This window comes from Antechinus flavipes, chromosome 1, assembly GCF_016432865.1.
Source record: "Antechinus flavipes isolate AdamAnt ecotype Samford, QLD, Australia chromosome 1, AdamAnt_v2, whole genome shotgun sequence".
NCBI classification, from domain to species: Eukaryota; Metazoa; Chordata; class Mammalia; order Dasyuromorphia; family Dasyuridae; genus Antechinus; species Antechinus flavipes.
Genome location: NC_067398.1, coordinates 573,782,116 through 573,801,145, shown reverse-complemented (window position 1 = coordinate 573,801,145; position 19,030 = coordinate 573,782,116). Strand labels below are relative to the sequence as shown.

The following is a 19,030-nucleotide window of genomic DNA, read 5'->3' as shown; positions in this document are numbered from 1 at the left end:
TCATTTCCAGTTTTGAGTAGATAGACCTATGAACATCTTCTCTTATATAAAAATGTGGCTATTCCACAAAGTGCAGTCTTCATATTTCTGCTTTCCTTTTTCTATTCCTTCTCCCTTAAAAGATTATTTGCCTTACTACTCAAATATCCTAGTTTGGCTTATCTATATGTGAGAGGTCAAGTTTATTATAAGAAAACAAAAGATGATTATACATAGCAGATAAGTGTAATGTGGAGTAATTTGGATTTAGCAGACTGTATCTGTGAATCTATTACATATATATGAATCAAATCCATTGTCCTCAAAACTTTGTTGCCTCTATTTTATTCCTAATGTTTATTGGGTGAGGAGATGAATTCTCTTTATTCTAGCTTCCTTCAGCATTGGGCATGTAAGTTTGTTAATCATTCACTCATTAGATTTCAGTTTTTTTTCAGTTTTCTCTTCTCTAAAATAAGAGGCTTTCCCCAGTGTCCCCTGATCTTCCATTTGGTTCTTAGACTGTGATTGGGTAATTTATCATAATGAAGAATGTTTTAGATAAAATTCAAAGGCTCATTATAAAATCACAGGATCTTAGAGTGAGAAAGAATGTCAACATTTTCATCTAATACCCTTTATAGGTGAACAGGAATCTCCAACCTTCTCAGCAAGAAATCATACAACCTCCTCTTCAAGATCTCCAATTAGAGAAAATTCTCCACTTCCACTTTTAGATGGCTCTAAATGTTTTTCTTTCCCCTCATACTTATTTGAGATTTTCATTCATTGTACCCAGTTCTAATCCTCATGCCATTCTTAAAGTCTGCCTGTCAAATACTTCTATAGAGTTAAGAAGTTTTTCTCTCCCCTCCATATACATACATACATATTCATAAAGCCATTTCTTTTTCCCCCCTACAACAGTATGTTGGCAGGGTTTTTTATTATTTCTTAAAGACATCATTATTTTACCAGTTATTTAAAAAAAAATCATTAATAAGCCTTGACTAGCCCATTAATGTTTAAGTTGTAATCACAAACCAATATGTTAATGAAAAGAACTCAGAGAAACTCGGGTATTATTGTTCCTTGCAGAGAAATTCCAGTGGAATGAGATTGCTTAAATGTTTGGCACTATTTCAAAAAAGAATGGTTATGGCATTCTAATCACATGCTAAACATGTGAGGACTTGTGTTCTTTATTTGAGTAAGATTTTTTTCATCTCATATGATTATTCATTTCTGGATGAATATTTCTCTAGTGATCTTTTAAAATATTAGAATAAAACAGTATACAAATATAGAAAATAAGATACATTTTTTTTATCAGAATCATCTTTTTTTTTCAAAACCAAATAGAAAACAGTGAAATTATTTTCAGGATCCCAGAGGAACACAATTGTCTCCATGCTTTTCAAAATCCCTATAATGCCTAACACAGTGTTATAAAAATAAAAAGCATTCAGTTCACATTATCATATGATAGAGAGTATTGATAAAAAAGTATAACAGTATTCTCTTTACTATAGTCAGAATCCAAGAATTTCTAAATTAGAGGGAGAAATATTCAAACTGTCTGAGTGCCCCTATGCCCTTGAATATAGCAAAACACAAGGCAATTTCACAATATGATAAAACATCATTATATATTTAAAAATAAGGTGAAGATTAACATTTTTCTTCATTGAACAGAAAAATAATCACTTAATCTTTTGGTGATGTCCTTGGAGAATTAATTTTTTTTAAACCACTCAATTCTTCTATGACATCCCTTCATGAATCCTTGCCTGGACAGCTCTTCACAAGTGACTTAAAGTAATTAAGTAATTAAAATTTCTTTTCTTTGATGGATCATATTTATCCCTTAAGTGTACTGGTAAAAAGTCTACTCCTCTTAGATCACTGAAACGTCTCTTGGTCTTGCCCTCAATGGGTCACAAGTCCTAATGCTTCAAAGGAGAACTCTTTCCAGGGTGACTTAAGAGAGAAGAGAACAGATCATTGGATTTCTCTTGCAAATTTATCCAAAGGTTTCACACTAGCATAATTTGAAATGCTTTTTCAGTTTTTTTCAATATTTAAACATGTTCATTTAAAATTTTGAATTCATACTCTATCCCTCTCTTCTTCCCTGCCTTCTTCCCCCTCCCTGAGATAGTAAGCAATCAAAATATATGTTATACAAATGCCATTATGTAAAACATTTCCACATTAGTCATTTTGTACAATGAAACTTGAATAAAAGAAAAAAATGAAAGTAAAAAATAGCATGTGTATGTCTGCATTCAGACAATATCAGTTCTTTTCCTTTGTCCTTTGAGATTGTCTTGGATCATACATTGTATTGCTGGGAGTAGGTACATTATCCACAGTTCTTCACTGAACAGTATTACTGTTACTGTGTACAATGTTTTCCGAGTTCTGTTCAATTCAATATGAAATCAGTTCATGTAAATCTTTCCAGGTTTTTCTGAAATCATCCTGCTTGTCATTTCTCAGAGCGCAATAATGTTCCATTAAAATTATATACTACAACTTGTTTAGCCTCTCCCCCAGTTGATGGGCATCCCTTTGATGTCCACTTCTTAGCTACCACAAAAAGAGTTGCTATATTTTTATACCCACAAATACTTTTCTCTTTTTGGATTGTTTTTGGAATATAGAGCCTGCAGTGGTATTACTAAATCAGAGAGTATGCAGTTTTATTGCCTTTTGGGCAATTTGCTCTCTAGAGTTCTCTAGATTTTGCTTTCTAGAATCCTTGGATCTGTTCACAACTCCACTAACAGTGCATTAGTGTCCCATTTTTCTCATATCCCTTTCAAAAATTTTTTTTGTCATATTTGCCTCTCTAATAAATGTGAGATGGTTCTCCTCAGAGTTGTTTTAATTTGCTTTTCTCTAATCAGTGGTGATTTAGAACATTTTTATATGAAAATAGACAGCTTTGATTTGTCAGAAACTGCCTGTTCATATCTTTTGACTTTTTTATCAATTGAAGAATAACTTTTATTTTTATAGACTAATTCAGTTCTCTATATATTTGAAAAATGAGACCTTCATCAGAGATACTTGTTGCAAATATTTTCCCTAATTTTCTGTTTTCTTTATAATTTTGGTTACGTTGGTTGTTTGTACAAAATTTTTAAAATTTTATATAATCAAAGTTATCTATTTTATATTTTCTAATGCTCTATGTTCTCTGTTCCTACATTTTTTTCCTTATCCATATATGTGACAGATAAATTATTCCAAGCTCTCTTTTTTGTTTATAGTATCACCCTATATGTGTAAATCATGTACCCATTTTGATTTTATTTTAATATACAGTGTGAGATATTGGTCTGTACCTAGTTTTTACCATATTGTTTTCTAATTTCCCAGAAGATTTTGTCAAGTTTTTGTTTCAAAAGTTTGGATTTTTGGATTATCGTATATTAGATTACTATGGTCATTTACTATAATGTAATTTGTTCCAGTGATCCACCACTCTTTTTCTCAGTAAGTAACAGATAATTTTGATAATTATCACTTTATAGTACAATTTGAAATCTAAACTAGACCATGTTAAAATAAAAAAATAAATAAACTAGACCATGTTTATGTTTTTTTTTTTTTTTTCACTGATTTCACTGATATCCTCGAGCTTTTCTTCCTCTAAATGATTTTTTTTTTTTTAGCTCTAGGAAACAATTTTTGGTAGTTCCCCATGGCACTGAATAGATTTAGTAGAGTTGTCATTTTTATTATATTGACTCAACCTATCCATTTACAATTCATATTGTTCCAATTGTTTAGAACTAATTTTTTGTGTGAAATGTGTTTATAGTCTTCATATAGTTCCTGGGTTTGTCTTGGCAGGTGTTTACCCAAGTATTTTATATTGTTTATACTTATTTTAAATGGAATTTCTTTATCTCTTGCTACTGGGCTTTGTTGACCCATAGAAATGCTGATAATTTATGTGGGTTTATTTTCTATTTTCTAACTTTGCTAAAGTTGTTAATAATTTTAAGTAGTTTTTAGTTGCTATTCTAGGATTTTCTAAGTATACCATCATATCATCTACAAAGAGTGATAGTTGTGTTTCTTTATTGTCTATTCTAATTCTTTTATTTTTTTGTCTTATTGCTATACCTAACATTAATATTATAGAGGTGATAATAGGCATCCTTGCTGCACCCCTAAATTGTATTGGGAAAGCAGTTCTAGCTTATTGCTATTATAAGACAATGCTTGCTGGTGATTTTAGATAAATATTGCTTACCATTTTAAGGCAAACTCCATTTATTCCTATGCTCTCTAGTGTTTTTAATAGGAATGAATGCTGTATTTTTCCAAGGGCTTTTTCTGCATCTGTTGAGATAATCACATTTCTATTGTTTATTTTATTGATGTGGTCAATTATGCTCAAGAGTTTTCTAATATTGACCAGCCTTGCATTCCTTGTATAAAAATCCCATGTGGTCATAGTGGTTTATCCTTGCAATATATTGCTTTAATTTCTTTACTAGTACTTTAAAATTTTTGCATCAATATTCATTAAGGAGAGTGATTTATACTTTTCTCTTGTTTGGACTATTCCTGGTTTGGGTATCAGCACCATATTGGTGTTGTAGAAGAAATTTGGTAGGACTCCTTTTCCTATTTTCTCAAATAGTTTATGCAGTATCAGGATTAATTGTCCTTTAAATAATTGGTCACATTCACTTGTGAATTCTTCTGGTATTGGGGATTTTTTGGAGGGAGTTCACTGATGGCTTGTTCAATCTCTATTTTAAGATTGGGTTATTTAAGTATTTTGTTTCTTCGCTGATCTTATAATTTCTATTTTTGCAAATTGCAAAATTTGCAAATTGCAGCTATTCATCCATTTCATTTAGATTGGCAAGTTTATTGGCATATATAAATGAACAAAATATTTTCTAATAATCATGTTAATTTCTTCATTGTTGGTCAATTCGTCAATTCATCATTTTCATTTTCATAATTCTTTTGCATTACTTTTATTTTCCCAACTTTTCTTCTACTTTACTAATTTGTTTTATAAAATTCCTTTTTAAGCTCTTCTAGGAATTCTTTTTGGGCTTGAGAGCAAATCATATTTTTCATTGGGGCTATATATATATATGTATGTATATATATATAGCAATTTTGATACTGCTGTCCTCTTCTAAGTTTATGCCTTGATATTCCTTATGTCTCTAATCACATCAATAAAATAGAGAAAAAGCAACTCCCCACCCCCACCCCACCCCCGGGTTCAGGATCTTTCACTGAGCTTCATGGTTTAGCTACTTGTTTTCTCTGGGAGGTAAGTATCCATTCTGGCATTTATTGGGGGAAGAGCTCCCTGTTGGCCTCCCTTGAGTGTGGGGTGTAGCTACTAGCTGGCTTGCTATGGTAACAAAGTCTTTCTTCTATGCCAAGGGTCTGGAGGAGTAATTTTCTATGGAAACAGGTTCTTACTCCCTTTCTCTGTCTTTCTGTCTCTTGTCGTTCTCGCTATATCTCTCTGTCTGTCTCTACTGGTAGGCTTCCATGGCCTGTATCTAGTTGTTAACCAGCCCTAGAGGTGGGGCTTCACTATTGATGAGCACTGGGATCAAGGCCTCCCGGTGGCTTGTGCTGGAGCTGGATTACTGTGTCGGACCTTACTGCTCTGCACAGGCTGCTCACTTGCCTACAGGGCTGCTGGTTTGTAGAAGGTTGTGTCCTAGCTGTATATTGTTCTGGGCTTGTAGCCTTATTGCAGATCCCCTGTTGCTGCTGTTCTTTGACCTTTATTTCCTCCTCCCAGAGAGAGAAATGGACTCTTCTGGTAAGCTGCTTCTTTTTCCTAGATTGGTTCTTAGATGGTTTTCTAATTGTTTGGGGGAAAATTTGGGATATTTTCAGAGGATTCCTTTCTCACTCTGCCATCTTGGAACACAACTCCTTAAAGTGGTTTTTAATTGACTGTCAAGAGAGTACCAAAATATGATTTACTCTTCATCCACATTTTGATCAGATCCTCTCTATACAAACTTTCATCTAGTCCCCACAATCTCTTTTCTACTAGTTAACGAGCATTTCTCTAAGTTGACTAGGTTGAATTGGTATTGTACTCTTCCCTCTATCAGGGAATACAACTAATTGCCCTGTATGCTACAAATGGTTGTGATATATTGTTGTAGTCAGACCCTGACAATTCTCCTGAAATATTTTATAGCTTGAAAGTGATCCAATCTTAAACTAATTTGTATGAGATAGTAATTGGTATGAGATACTGACATAAGACACTAAGGCACATTAGCTGTACTTTATTACTTTCCAGTTGCCAGGGAGGGAATTCAAGCATATCATCTTTGAGCTTTGGATAGAAGGGCAAGCAGTGGTCTTTCTTCAGCAGACCTCTAAGCTTAGGAAGCATTGGTTGCTTGCAAATTTTCTCATCTTTTCTATCCTCCCATATTCCAAAGGACAGAGCTATAGTAAAACTTCACTCCAGTATCAGAAATTAGGCAGTAAAACTTGTGTCATATTTTCTTGTAACTTTATATGCAAGCATGAGAAATGTCACACATTCACTCTGCTGAAATCTGCTCAGATTTCTGGTCTCAGGCCTTCTTAAAGATGCAAAGCATATTTCTCAACTGCTTGATTCTTTCTGAAGCCAATGTCTCCTTGAGTAATTTACTCTCAAGTTTTAACTTTGATCAGATAATTTGTGTCTATCAAGAAGTTGCTCACATTTTTCCTATCTTTTTTAGAGTTAAAAGTCTATACACAATCTCTAGAGACTCATTGGTGTTGTATTTGCCCCCAGGAAGCTCATTTTTGGGATAACTTCATCATCCTATAAGATCATCCTTGGTATTCTACCCCATCACTGTCCTGATCTCTCTAATTAGATGATGGATCCATGGATTCAAAGCCTCCATTTAAGGAGAGAGCTGCTCTGACATCTTATCTTTCACCTAACTGCACTTTCTTAGATCTTCTCTGACTGACTTTTCCACCATGCCCCTATGTTTCCCTCATTCCCTTTCCTCCCCTTTTGCTTTTCAACTTTTTACATTTTGTCTTACTCCATTAGATTTTAAACTCCTTAAGGGCAAAGACTGTCTTTTTCTTTTTTTTTCCAGTTCTTAGCACAGTAGCTGGCATGAAGTAGGTGGTTTAATAAATTTTTAGTGGCTGACTTACTTTCCATATAAACAGAACTTCATAATTTCATATAAATTCACTAAGCATATCTCACCCTTTCTATACATATTTGCTGTGATACTGGGCAACCAAAATAGATTTTGTACTAGTTCAAGAAATCTCATTACCTAAATATCTAAAAATCATCATGTAGGACTTTCATGGCCATAGGAAAAAAATATCTTTATCCTGTTCTCCTCTTGTCTTCCTCCCTTACCACAGAGATACTTATCAAGCTAGATATCAATATCCTAACAGTATCATTGAGAGTAGCTAAAATATGTGAAGAGCCTACATAACACCAACCACTTTTTCTGATAGCTAGTATGGAATCAGTTATTGTCAGTCATAGTACTCTATTACATTATTACCACTTTTGCTGTTCTTTCAAGAGTAGAGGAATGAAGTTTCAGTCCTAAATCATGTGCTTATTCCATTCTCTTGACTTCTTATACTCAATAGTATGTGGTTGCTCTTACTGAAATTTATTTAAGAACATTCAAAACAGAAGTGATTAGTCCAACCCAATAGTCCAATTTTCTGGACTAAGGTTTAAAATATAAAGGTGATGGTCTCATTCAGTCAGAGTTTCCTAACTCAGAAGTTGAAGATGTATTTGCACAGAATCTTGCAATTTAGTTTTTTAAAGGGGATTTAAGTGAAAAGGAAGGAGGGAGATAACTGTGTATATGTCTGTCTACATTTTTTCCTCTTCTTTCCTTTCATTTTCCAATTCCTCTCCCCTCTTCCCCCTTCTCCAGAGAGACACAATATCAAACTAGATATCATTTGTTTAATAGTAATCAAAATATATGGAAGAACAGGAGAACATATGCTTTAAAATTCACAAGAGCTGACTGTAAAACCATTGGCTTCAATTATCAGGACAGAAATTAATATATAGATCTTAATGCAAGGGGGAAAATTTCACTATTATTCAGAGTAATGAGAGGAAATCCATGTCTAGAATATGGTTCTGGGAGAAAAAAACTCACTTATAAATAATAGGTTAAAAAAAAGGTGTCAAAAGATAAAATACATATATTGAAAGGACAGCCTTGAGAGGACATTTAAGAACCAGAAAGGAATTCATAATAGAAAGACATTTGAGTAAATTAAGTCAACAGTAATAGAATCAATATTATTATTATTTATTAATTGATATTAATATTGTTGAACTACTAACAATAGATAAGTAGTTCAAGACATAGATCTTAAGCCCGGAATGGAGATATGATTCAGTAATGATAGTGGAATTGATTATTTATATTTAAATATCTGCTAGACTTCTTGCTGCCCAAAAATGTGTCTGGTGTTATATCGAAAGATCTGTAATATTGTATATCTTATCAGGTAGCTTTCTTTGCTTAATTCAAGTCTTCCTTTTATATTAAGGGAGATATTTTGTGGAGTTCAGGTGATTGTTGGAAGGAATGCTTATGGAAATTAATAGTGATAGAAAAATGTAGCAATGAAACATTTTAAAATATTAACACCCAGCTTGATTATCACCTGACTGTGGCTTTATAGTTCAGTTAAAAACACTTAAATACTGGTTTATAATAATAGAGCTCTCAAACAACAAACTACTTAAGAATATTCACAGCCTAAAACCTACGTAGTAACCAGATGAGGATCCAAGCATTTTTTTTTTCATTTGAAAAACACCTAAGGCATTTCCCTGACATTGCCAAATTGAGACAGCTTTACATCTTATTTTTAAAAGGTAGACATTTGTCAAACTGAGATCTGAATTTATGCCTCAGGGAAATATGCCAGATAATAATTTTTCAAAAGTATTATGCAGTAATGATTATATCCTAGGTTGGAGTTACTCACTTGCAACTATTTAGAAATCAGGGGTCTGATTACATTAAGAAAACAATTTATGAACTGTCAATTCAATTCTTCAAATGAATACTTTTGTAATGGCCTTGAGACTAGAAAAAGAAAGTGTATTTAGCACTGCCTTTATATCCCTATCAGAAGCTGCAGCTTCATGATTTTCCTGCCCCTTTACAAATAATAGAATTTATTGAGCCACTGAGTATCTACTTGTCACATCACAAAACTCCAGACTAGGTATTTCAGAGAGAATGCAAAGCTTCTGTCCTCAAGACTTCTATCACCTGCAGGTTCTTTCTGTTGTCTTCTTATGAGGAAATAAGATTATTCTGTGTCTAGTTCCCACCATTAGCTTTTAGCCAGTATGTCAGTTCTTAAGAGATTTCAATGAAAAGTATGCCATCCATTCAAAGATGCTTCAAAAGCCCATCTTCTTCTTCCATCAATATATTAACCAAAGATGTCGCAGAATCCCAATTGCAAATAAAACTCCAAGGTTGATGGAAAAAATACACTGTGTATGTATATGCAAAGAATGTGACTCATTACCAGTGATACTTGAGTTCAATTAAATAGATGAGAAATATGTCATTCAGTATGTATGTGATTGAAAAAGGAAATTGAGCAGTCCTGTAGAAAAATAGGTGAATATGATATTTCCTAAAATATTTAAAAAACATTAACAAAATGGTTGTTCTTTGTCATCTTGACTCTGATTTCCTTTCCTATTTTGTCTGTTTTTCCTTAACCTGTCTAGTTCTATCTTGTGAGAAATGCTATGTTAAGCTTGTTCATTCTTGTACTCTGGATTCCACTATCTCCACTGTACTTAAATTTCTTTCTCCAGTATAAAGTGACCAAATTGCTCATTCTTTTCTCAGTCCTTGTCTCTCTTGGCCTCCACAGGTACAACTGTCTGTGAGTTAGTAGGCAAATCCTCTAGCTTTATCTGAGACACATTTGGAGAGATTAAATAATTTACTCAGAAACACAGAGAAATAGAGGTGGAATTTGAACCCAGGTCATCCTGATTCCAAACTCAACAGAGATAAAAGTCACTTAACCTCCATGACTCAAGCAGTTCCCTGGGATTTAATCTTCTAAATCACAGCAAAATTATTTATTCTTATTCTTCCATTTCTGTCCCCTTGTACAAACTGCTTTTTCTTCCATTAACTTCTTTAATGTGATAATCTTCAAAATTTATTGTTCACTTTTTATCATCTTTCTCAGAAATTTTAATCACTTCTCCCTTTTCAAAATGTCTATCTTTCCATGAAGATTTCTAAACCTTTATTTCCTTCTAATCTCCTGATCTTCATTTTCACATCACTAAATTAATTTTTAAAATATTTAGCTGGATAATTCCCTCCTGATGCCCCCTTTGTACCTCCAAATTCAGTAAATTTCAGGCTGAATTCATCATCTTCCTTCTCACACTAAATCCCTTTCTTAATTTTCCTAATAATGGTACTATGAACATATAATAAAAGCACAAGAATCTGAGGATTTGGTATAAAAGAAAAGTCCTTTGTACCATAAAAGCCTCTGGGAGCATCATCTTAGGACAACATGGCATAAGAATTGATGTTCATAGGGATAAACAATGCTGTCATGTCTTCTATTTGCATCAGTAAAGTTCATTTTAAAAGAAGGGCATTGATGATGGAATATGCCCAGAAGAGCAAAATTAAGATGATAAAAGGCCTAGAGTTCATATCACATTGGTTGAAGAAACTGGGAATGCTTTGCCTACTTGGAGTAGATATGCTAGTTCTCTTCAGTTATGAAAGACAATTTATATGGAAGAAAGATTAAAATCATAGCACTTGTTTTTTGCTGAGGCAATTGGGATTAAATGACTTGCGCAGGGTCACACAGCTAGGAAGTGTTAAGTGTCTGAGATCACATTTGAACTCAGGTTCTTCTGACTTCAGGGGTGTGCTCTATCCACTATGCCATCCAGCTGCCCCCATAGCAGTTTTTTTATAATAGTGAAGTGCTAAAAGCAAAGTTGATGTTCATCACTTAAGGAATGGCTAAACAAATTTTGCTAAATGGATGTAATAAAGTATTTCTGTTCTATAAGAAACAGCGAATATAAAAAAATTCAGAAAAGATTTGAAGCACTGTTATGTGAAATAAGCAGAACCAGAAAAATTATATACACAGTGACAGCTATACCAATGTAAATGGAAAGAGCTACAAAAGCAACACCTATTCCCCCTCAAAATTGAAGATTATAATCACAATGAGTGAGGTTGATCTGAAAGAGGAAATAAACTCTTTTTGAGGGTAACTATGGATATAGAATCACATTGCTTCCATTTAAATGTAATCTTGAGAGCAGGGACTATTTCTCTTTTTTTGTTGTTTCCTCATTTCTTGCTTTTTTTTTTTTTTTTTTTTTTTTTTTACTGTTTCTTCTTTGTTTAGTTTAGCCTGTGCCAGGCTTATATAGTATTGTAGGTGCTTAATAAATGCTTATTGATTGGTGAATATACTGTCAATAAATTGATTAGTTTTGCTAAATATTTTTCTTCCTATTATTCTTCGTTATAAGGGCTAACACGTTATAAGGGGAAGGAGAAAGTTATATTTGGAAATGAAAGACTATAGAAGAAGCATTTAGGGTTTGTTCTGCATGCCATTAGGAAGAAGAAGTAGGAGCAATGGGTAGAAGATATGGGTGGGCAAAAGTAGGTCTGAGGCTATATTAGGAAAAAATTCTTCATGATTAAGAGTTATGCAAAAGTACAATGGTATATCTTGCAAGGTTTGAGGTTGCAACACAAGTCCCTCTCCACCAATTTCAGTGGAAGTTTTAAAACATAGGTTGTATGACTGCTGGTCTTTATATAGAAGAGGTGGGGTGTGTGTGTGTGTGTGTGTGTGTGTGTGTGTGTGAGTGTGTGTGTGTATGTGTTTTCAGGTACAGGTAAGACAGCATGGCCTTAGAAGTTTCTTCCAATTCTAAGATTCTGTGTTTAATCACTGGACAGCATTGATGACCAGGTGACTATAGTCAGTACTAGAGAATATTTAAGACTTCTTTCTCAGAGAACTCTTTATACCTGTCCCTTAGTTCTGTCCTTTTGTAGGTGGCAGTGCATATTTCTTTAGTCTAGGGGTAAGTTCTTTATAGATTTATTCAATTAGTGATTAGTATTTTATACTACTTCCTGAAATGACCATACATAGGTATGCCTATATACATTATAGACTCCATATTATTACATGTTATTTTACATATTATATATCCTCTCAGTTAAGTTTCTTGACTTTTTTCTTCCTTTTTCCTTGCTGCCTACTTGGTGCCTTATACACAGTAGGCACTTGATAAATGCTTATTGGATTGAATTGGATACATGGATATAGATGAAAGGTATATATAAAAGACGACAGATTAAAAGAAGAATTTTAACCTAGCTTTTGTTGTTATGCACACACAGTTCCTCAGTGGGTAGTGCACTTCCTCGAAGACGTTGCTGTGCATATATTACCATTGGAATGATATGTATTTTCATTGGCGTTGGATTAACTGTAAGTGTTTTATTAATGGTGAAAATAATAAAATTCTCTATTTTTCATTCTGCAACATAGTGGTGGCTGTATGGAATAGCAAAAAGAATTCTGGTCTTGGAAATCTGGGATTTAAATTTGTCCCTTACTACTTGTGCAACCTTGACATGTCACTTCACTCCCTGGGCCTCAGTTTATTCATTTGTAAAACACAAAGCTGGACTAGACCTCTAAAGTCACTTCCACCTCTGAGTCCTCTGATTTACCCATTGACTCAAAACTTTACTGTGGAACTAATAGAAGTCAGTTGGCTTCTACTTCTTGCTGAGACTAATTTTGCCACTGTCCTGTGGGATGCATGTTAATAGATAAGGATTTCATATCAAAGTGGAAAGGATATTTTTTGTGTGTGTGAGAAAAGAGCAAAACTTAGCCATAGAGAGAAGGCTTGAAGACCTGAAGTAAATTAATTTTTTTACAACCGTTAAGCTTTTATTCTCCTTTGTCCCTTAAGAGAAATTTGCTCAGTCTGATATCAGCACTACCTGAATCCCCTCTGGTCAGATAGACTGGATACTTTTTAGAATTTATCTGTGTCCAATAATTTTATATAAAGGTAGTTATTAGTAGATATTTTTATAAATGAATAAAAATCTGAGAACATCTACAGCATAGTTATATAGTTCACCCTACTATCAAACTCAATGATTTAATAAATATTACATAGAGATGGTTATTTTTTCTATCTATTGATATATTTTTAGATGCTAAGAATATTATTATTTTCTAAATAGTAAAATAGTTGCATTTCCTCAAATTTTCTAACCGTGAGTTATTTTGTTTTTCTTTTCATTTTAGGTTGGTACACAAGATTTTGCCAGGCGATTTCATGCAACCTATGTTTCTTGGGCAATTGCTTATCTTTTAGGTTTGATCTGCCTTATCCGAGCTTGTTATTGGGGAGCCATAAAAGTCAGTTATCCAGAACACAGTTTTGCATAAGCGTACTTCTAGTGATAGATTGCTGCAGGTGAGAATCTCTAGCAGTTCTGGATAAAACAAGTGGACGTTTAAAAATAATTTTCCTTGATGGATTCCATTCTAAGTATAGTAGTTTAAAGTTGGGGGGAGGGTCTTTTTAATAAGTAAATATCCATTGCACTGCATTATATGCAAAGACTTTGTTTTGCTGCTAGATTTTCCAAGCTCTGAATAATAAAGCTATGTTTACATGTTTATTTTACAAAGTACTTTAACATTTTTCACCCACATTTTAGGTTTTACATCTTTTCATTATTTTAAAAAAAATTTGTTACATTACTTTACGATCTGAGTATTTAAAAGCAAGTTGTTAATCTGTTTCTAAAATAGTTTCATAATCATACTTAGATTTTAATTACAGCTGTATCAAAGTGGCTTGCTTAAAGATCTAAGCAATAAGTATTCTGCCTGAACTTACAATAACTTTCAGAAGATCATAGTGACCTTATTCAAAACACATTAGTTGAATCTACTTTTGAAATACTGTGATACTGTCACTGGAAAGAAAACATTTGTAAACACTGTATGCTTGTTTTTTCAGGTAGAAAGAACTATTTTGGTAGCATTGAAATAGAATGATAAAATAATTATTTGTTCACTATGGGAGAAAATGTTGGATAAATGTCTTTTCTCAAAGATCCCAAGAGTTATTTTATTTTTCTCCTAATTTTATTTGTCTGTCCTAAGAAGCCCTGATCTAAATTCAATGAACTTAATTTTAATAATTTGTAGGAGTTCCTTTACCCAGTCTGGGGAAAGTGTTTCATATAATGTTTTGTAATACGTAGCTATCTTGTAGAAAAAGGTAGGGTTTACATTGGTCTGCTTCTTGTCATTTGACTATGGCAAAATTTCCCTTGGGAGGCCAATATACATACTGGTCATGTGGAAAAGGAGTTATTGACATTTTATGCTAGCTAAAAGGATGAGTATACACTTAGTTTTACCACTTCATCCTAATATAGCTGGTCAATTCAATACCCACTTTATATAAGGTGGAATAAGCAAACAAGAAGCAATTTAGTTTTCTAAGAATTCACAAGGGTTAAGGGACCAGCTCTCACACTGCCCATCTTTGCAATTTTGAAAACTTTTTTTGCAAAATTGAGAGAGATTGTCCTGAGCTCTTTATAAGCTAGTAGTTTTTAAGTAAGGGGGAGTTGGGAGTAAATTAATTAGCTATTCCAGGAATAAGAAAAATATTTTAAAAATATTTCTGTTCCTAATTTTGTTAAGAAGGCACTTATGAGCTAATTTGGAATACAGTAAGTGTAAACTTCAAAGGATAAATGATGATTAATGTACAAATGCAGTAGCTCAGGATTATAATGTACCTTTTAAAAGTACACTAATAAAGATAATTATTCAAAAGTTTCCCTGTTTTCCCTCAATGTAATTATTTTTAGTTAAGATGTATCTTCTCTGACTGGTCTGTATCACTTGTGATTTATTTCATAGCAGTCCTCAGAAGGAGCAGATTTAGGGAAAGTCCTCTTAATGGACTTTTTTGTATTTTTAGAATATGGAAATAAGCTGTAGGGAAATGGGAATAGCTTTCTTTTTAAAATACACTTTGTCTTAGGAAATGCAGGTGTATTTCTTTATCTCTATTCATAGATGTGATTTATCCCCACGAACAATTAACTATTTTTCAGAATCATGCTATTTACAAAAGTACAGTAAGCTATGCTCCTTAGAGGAATTTAATGTTTATGAGTTTATTACATTCAATTATGAAAAAAGTGGCAATCTCAAATAATTTAAAGAATGATTATCTAGTTTGTGAATTTTCTAGCCTATTATTTCTCCTTTTCTTTAGGTATTTTTCTAATTCTGTCAGAGGATAAAGAAATAAACTAAAATTCAAATAAATCAATTTGGCTAGTTGCTAACAGTTCTGATTTGTGATGGGGATTTGAAATTATTGACAAAAATGAGATTTAAGAAGCATCTGTAGATTTAATTTGTTCATGTTAACCATGTTCCATCTGCATAGGTATTTAAAAGATTGTTTTATTCATCTGGGTCTATCATTCATATCTTTAGAATAAGTGCTTTCAAAGAAATCAACAAAAAAAAATAACTTAAAAGGAAATTACATAAAAATGATTTTTTAAGAAAAAAAAGGCTCAACTATAGCAACAAATCTACCTTGATTCACTCTTCTTTCTTTTCCACAGAATATTGCCATTTCCCTACAGGAGGGCTTCAGGTATCCTGCAATTAACCAAAAACTTGGTTAATACGAAGGACTGATGGTTTTAGTTACTTCTTTGGGACTAAGCTATTGGAAAGTTTAGCAGAATAGGATGGAGCTTATTTTCTCTACTGTTTCTTATCAAGCATTCAGCTTTTAAAAAGGCCTTCCAGCAGGAGGGGACCATGCATATCTTTGTTAGGTCTCCTCTCTCCACTTCTCACCCTCTTTCAGACTTTAGAATGACTGCTCAGATACCTGGGGATTCTGCATGTGGGATCCAAAGCCAGGTAGTATCTACATAAAAGGAAAAGATCTTTTAAAAGACCTATAGGGCTGGTATGCCTTTTCCATAGAGCAATGGAGCAGAATATGGGAAATCTGGGTGGTATAATGGATAAGAGTGCTGGAGGTCAGGAAGACCTGAGTTCAAATCCAGCCCCAGACAGTTGTATGACCCTGGGCAAGTCACTTAATTTCTGTCTGCCTCAGTTTCCTCATCTGTAAAATGGGGATAATAATAGCACCTACCTCCAAGGTTGTTGTGAGGATCAAATAAGACAATAATTGTGAAATGCTTAGTGTACTGCCTGGCATATATGGTAGGCACTATATAAATGTTAGCTATTATGGTTCTTGTCATTATTATTGTCCTGGATTTGCCTTAAGGGCATGGTCGTGGAAAAAACTCTTCATCTTTCTGGACTTTACTGTCTTTGTGTATTAAATAAAAAAGTTGGATAATTTCAAGACACCTTCAGCTTTAACATGATTCTAAAGAATCATTAATGGATATTGTTCCAACAAATAAATTATTTTTCCTCACTTTTTTCCCTTGTCATTAATTGTTCCTAATATTTTCTCCTTTCCTAAATTCTCTTTTCTGCCTTTCTTCTATTGACATTTTTCTCTTTTCACTTGGTTCCCTAATTCCAATTTTACTAAAAACACAATGTACATCAATGAAAGTATGGAAACTAGCCCCTCAATTTTTTAAAAAACAAAATTGCCTGCTTCCTTTTTCTCTATATCCAAAATGTGATCCATTTTAGATTGTAATCTCCTTGAGACCAGGAGTTAATCTTTAATCAGAACACCTAATTTCTGTGTCATTTACATAGCACCATATTCACATATTCACTTAATAACTTATTTGCATTTTGTGTGACTATGTCCTGTTATCCTTTAATTACTTTATTAATTATTTTAATTACTTATTACTAATTACTCATTACATAAACACATAGTGCTGCAAAAGACAGGTACAAATCAAAATTGAAAGTTATTGTCTTTGCATACTAAAAGCTCTAACAACCAATTATTTAGATAATCATGATGAGCAAACAAACTATAAAGGGTATAAAAGACCATCATTTACTAATAACAAACCAAGATAGATATGGATGTATTTAGGTGTGAGGGATAGGATCAGTGAGAGAGGAGCTTAAATAGGGAGAAGAATTTTCTTTAAAACAATCACCCTTTCATATCTCAGTAACAATAATAATGAAGACTTCTTGAACAAAAGAGCTTGCAGAAGTATGTGGTGCAATGGTCTAAGCAACAGAAAAATTATGTGACAAAACATGGCTAGAATAGAAGTAAGCCAAAAAGTAGAGTATGTAGATTAATAATAGGTGGAAAAGCAGTAGTAGTTTTAGCAGTGTGGAGTAAGAGATTCGACTTCATAAATCTGTAGTCTTTCCAAAGGAACCAAGTTACAAATCTCAGCTCTTGGGAGATTAGAACAGGTTTTATTAAATGTTTTTCCACTTACAACTCCTTTTTGCCCAAGAAATTCTTACATTTCCCCAGGTATATTAAATAGGCATACAAGTATTTACTGATAATAAATCATAATTTCATGACTCCTACATTCAGTTACGTGGCACCATATGGGGTTAGGATAGTTTAAAAAGCTTTGGGCTAATGTAGGCAATGAGTCTGCCTATGATCTTACAAAGGCAAGCAGCTTTGAAAAGACTCCCTCCTCCTGAAAAAAAAAAAATCCAACTCCACTAATTAAGAGATTCTTTTAATATCTACTGTTTTGAAATACAAATGTTCATATCAGTAATGTATATCTTAATTTGAATAAGAGTCATAAATTTTAAAAAAATACAAGACTTGCTAGAAACTAAAAAAGTCATTGGACAGGCATCAGAAAAGTTTTTTTTTTTTTTTTGATAGGGGCCACTATAAACCCAAAAGAATTTCATTTTTGTCCCATTAGTCTTTCCTGAAAGAACATATAGCAGTTGCCTAATTATGATAAAAATATTTTCTTCCTCAATACTTAGCTAGAATTTACTATTCTATGTTAAGGGGAATTTAAAGTGAAGAAAAGGGTTAATTTATGAATGTGTAATTCTGATGGGGAGATATAATGGGGTGCTCAGAGGGAGAACTTTGACATGAGAACTATATTGAAGGTAGTAGATTCTAGGAAGGAAAAGGATATATAAGTGGAAAAATGGGCTTAAGAGACGAGAAAAGGCAAAAGATGAACTTTCAAATTGTGATGTTCCTTATGTCATTGATTGGTGGCACTAAAAAATAATATATCCATTTTGGAATAGAATTGTGCTCAGTTGCTAATTTCCTATGCTAGATTAGATGTCAGAGTGCCATATTAGTGGTCTTTATAAATGGGAATCATAAGTTTTGTCCTGACAGAGATCATGAAGAGGAATATAAAGATCTCAAAAGCCTCCCCTCTTCAATAAAGAAATATCAAGGAGGCTCAAATTCTATGAGTCACTTGGCAGAAGAGCAAGCTGCAAAAATGATTAACAGCCCTTTTTCTTACTGGTTGAGAATTCAAATATCAACTAGCAAACAAAACAGTCACCCAACTTGTCCTCAGCACAGTCACTGGATCCAGGTTCCCCTACCCCTCCATATCTGGTTCTGCTTTCCCCAGAAAAGAATCTTACAAAAACTTAAAACAGTCTATACCATATACCAATATCTGTGCCTGCTTTCCAGATCCAGGACTGATCCTGATCTTCCCTGACTGCCCCTTCTTCCTTTAATGAAGTTGGCCTAAATGATCTCTCTGCTGACTCCTACCCTGTCCCATCTCGCCTTATGGTACTCCACCCTTCCTTGTACTCTATCTTTACTAAAAACCACATGAAGATAGGATAGAATACTTATTTTTTAAAAATGGTGTAGTCACAATGAAAGGCAATCATACGGGACAAATGATAAAGCCCAGTTATCAATATAACTGTGATTTGCCCATATGCCTCC

The 19,030-nt window shown here is 33.3% G+C and overlaps 1 protein-coding gene across 3 annotated transcripts in view; it reads left to right on the top strand.

Moving 5' to 3' along the window:
• PIP4P2 (phosphatidylinositol-4,5-bisphosphate 4-phosphatase 2) overlaps positions 1 to 16,600 on the top strand; it is a 68,477-nt gene extending 51,877 nt beyond the window's left edge. For 2 of the 3 annotated variants that reach the window (XM_051970825.1, XM_051970828.1), the window contains 2 exons: positions 12,468 to 12,558; positions 13,396 to 14,952. In XM_051970825.1, coding sequence (XP_051826785.1) covers positions 12,468 to 12,558; positions 13,396 to 13,539 — 235 coding nt within the window. In that variant the 3' untranslated portion in view covers positions 13,540 to 14,952. Of the gene's footprint in view, positions 1 to 12,467; positions 12,559 to 13,395; positions 14,953 to 15,758 lie in introns of those variants that run through there. The other variant, XM_051970826.1, reaches the window with a different exon arrangement.
• Positions 16,601 to 19,030: the final 2,430 nt, after the last annotated feature.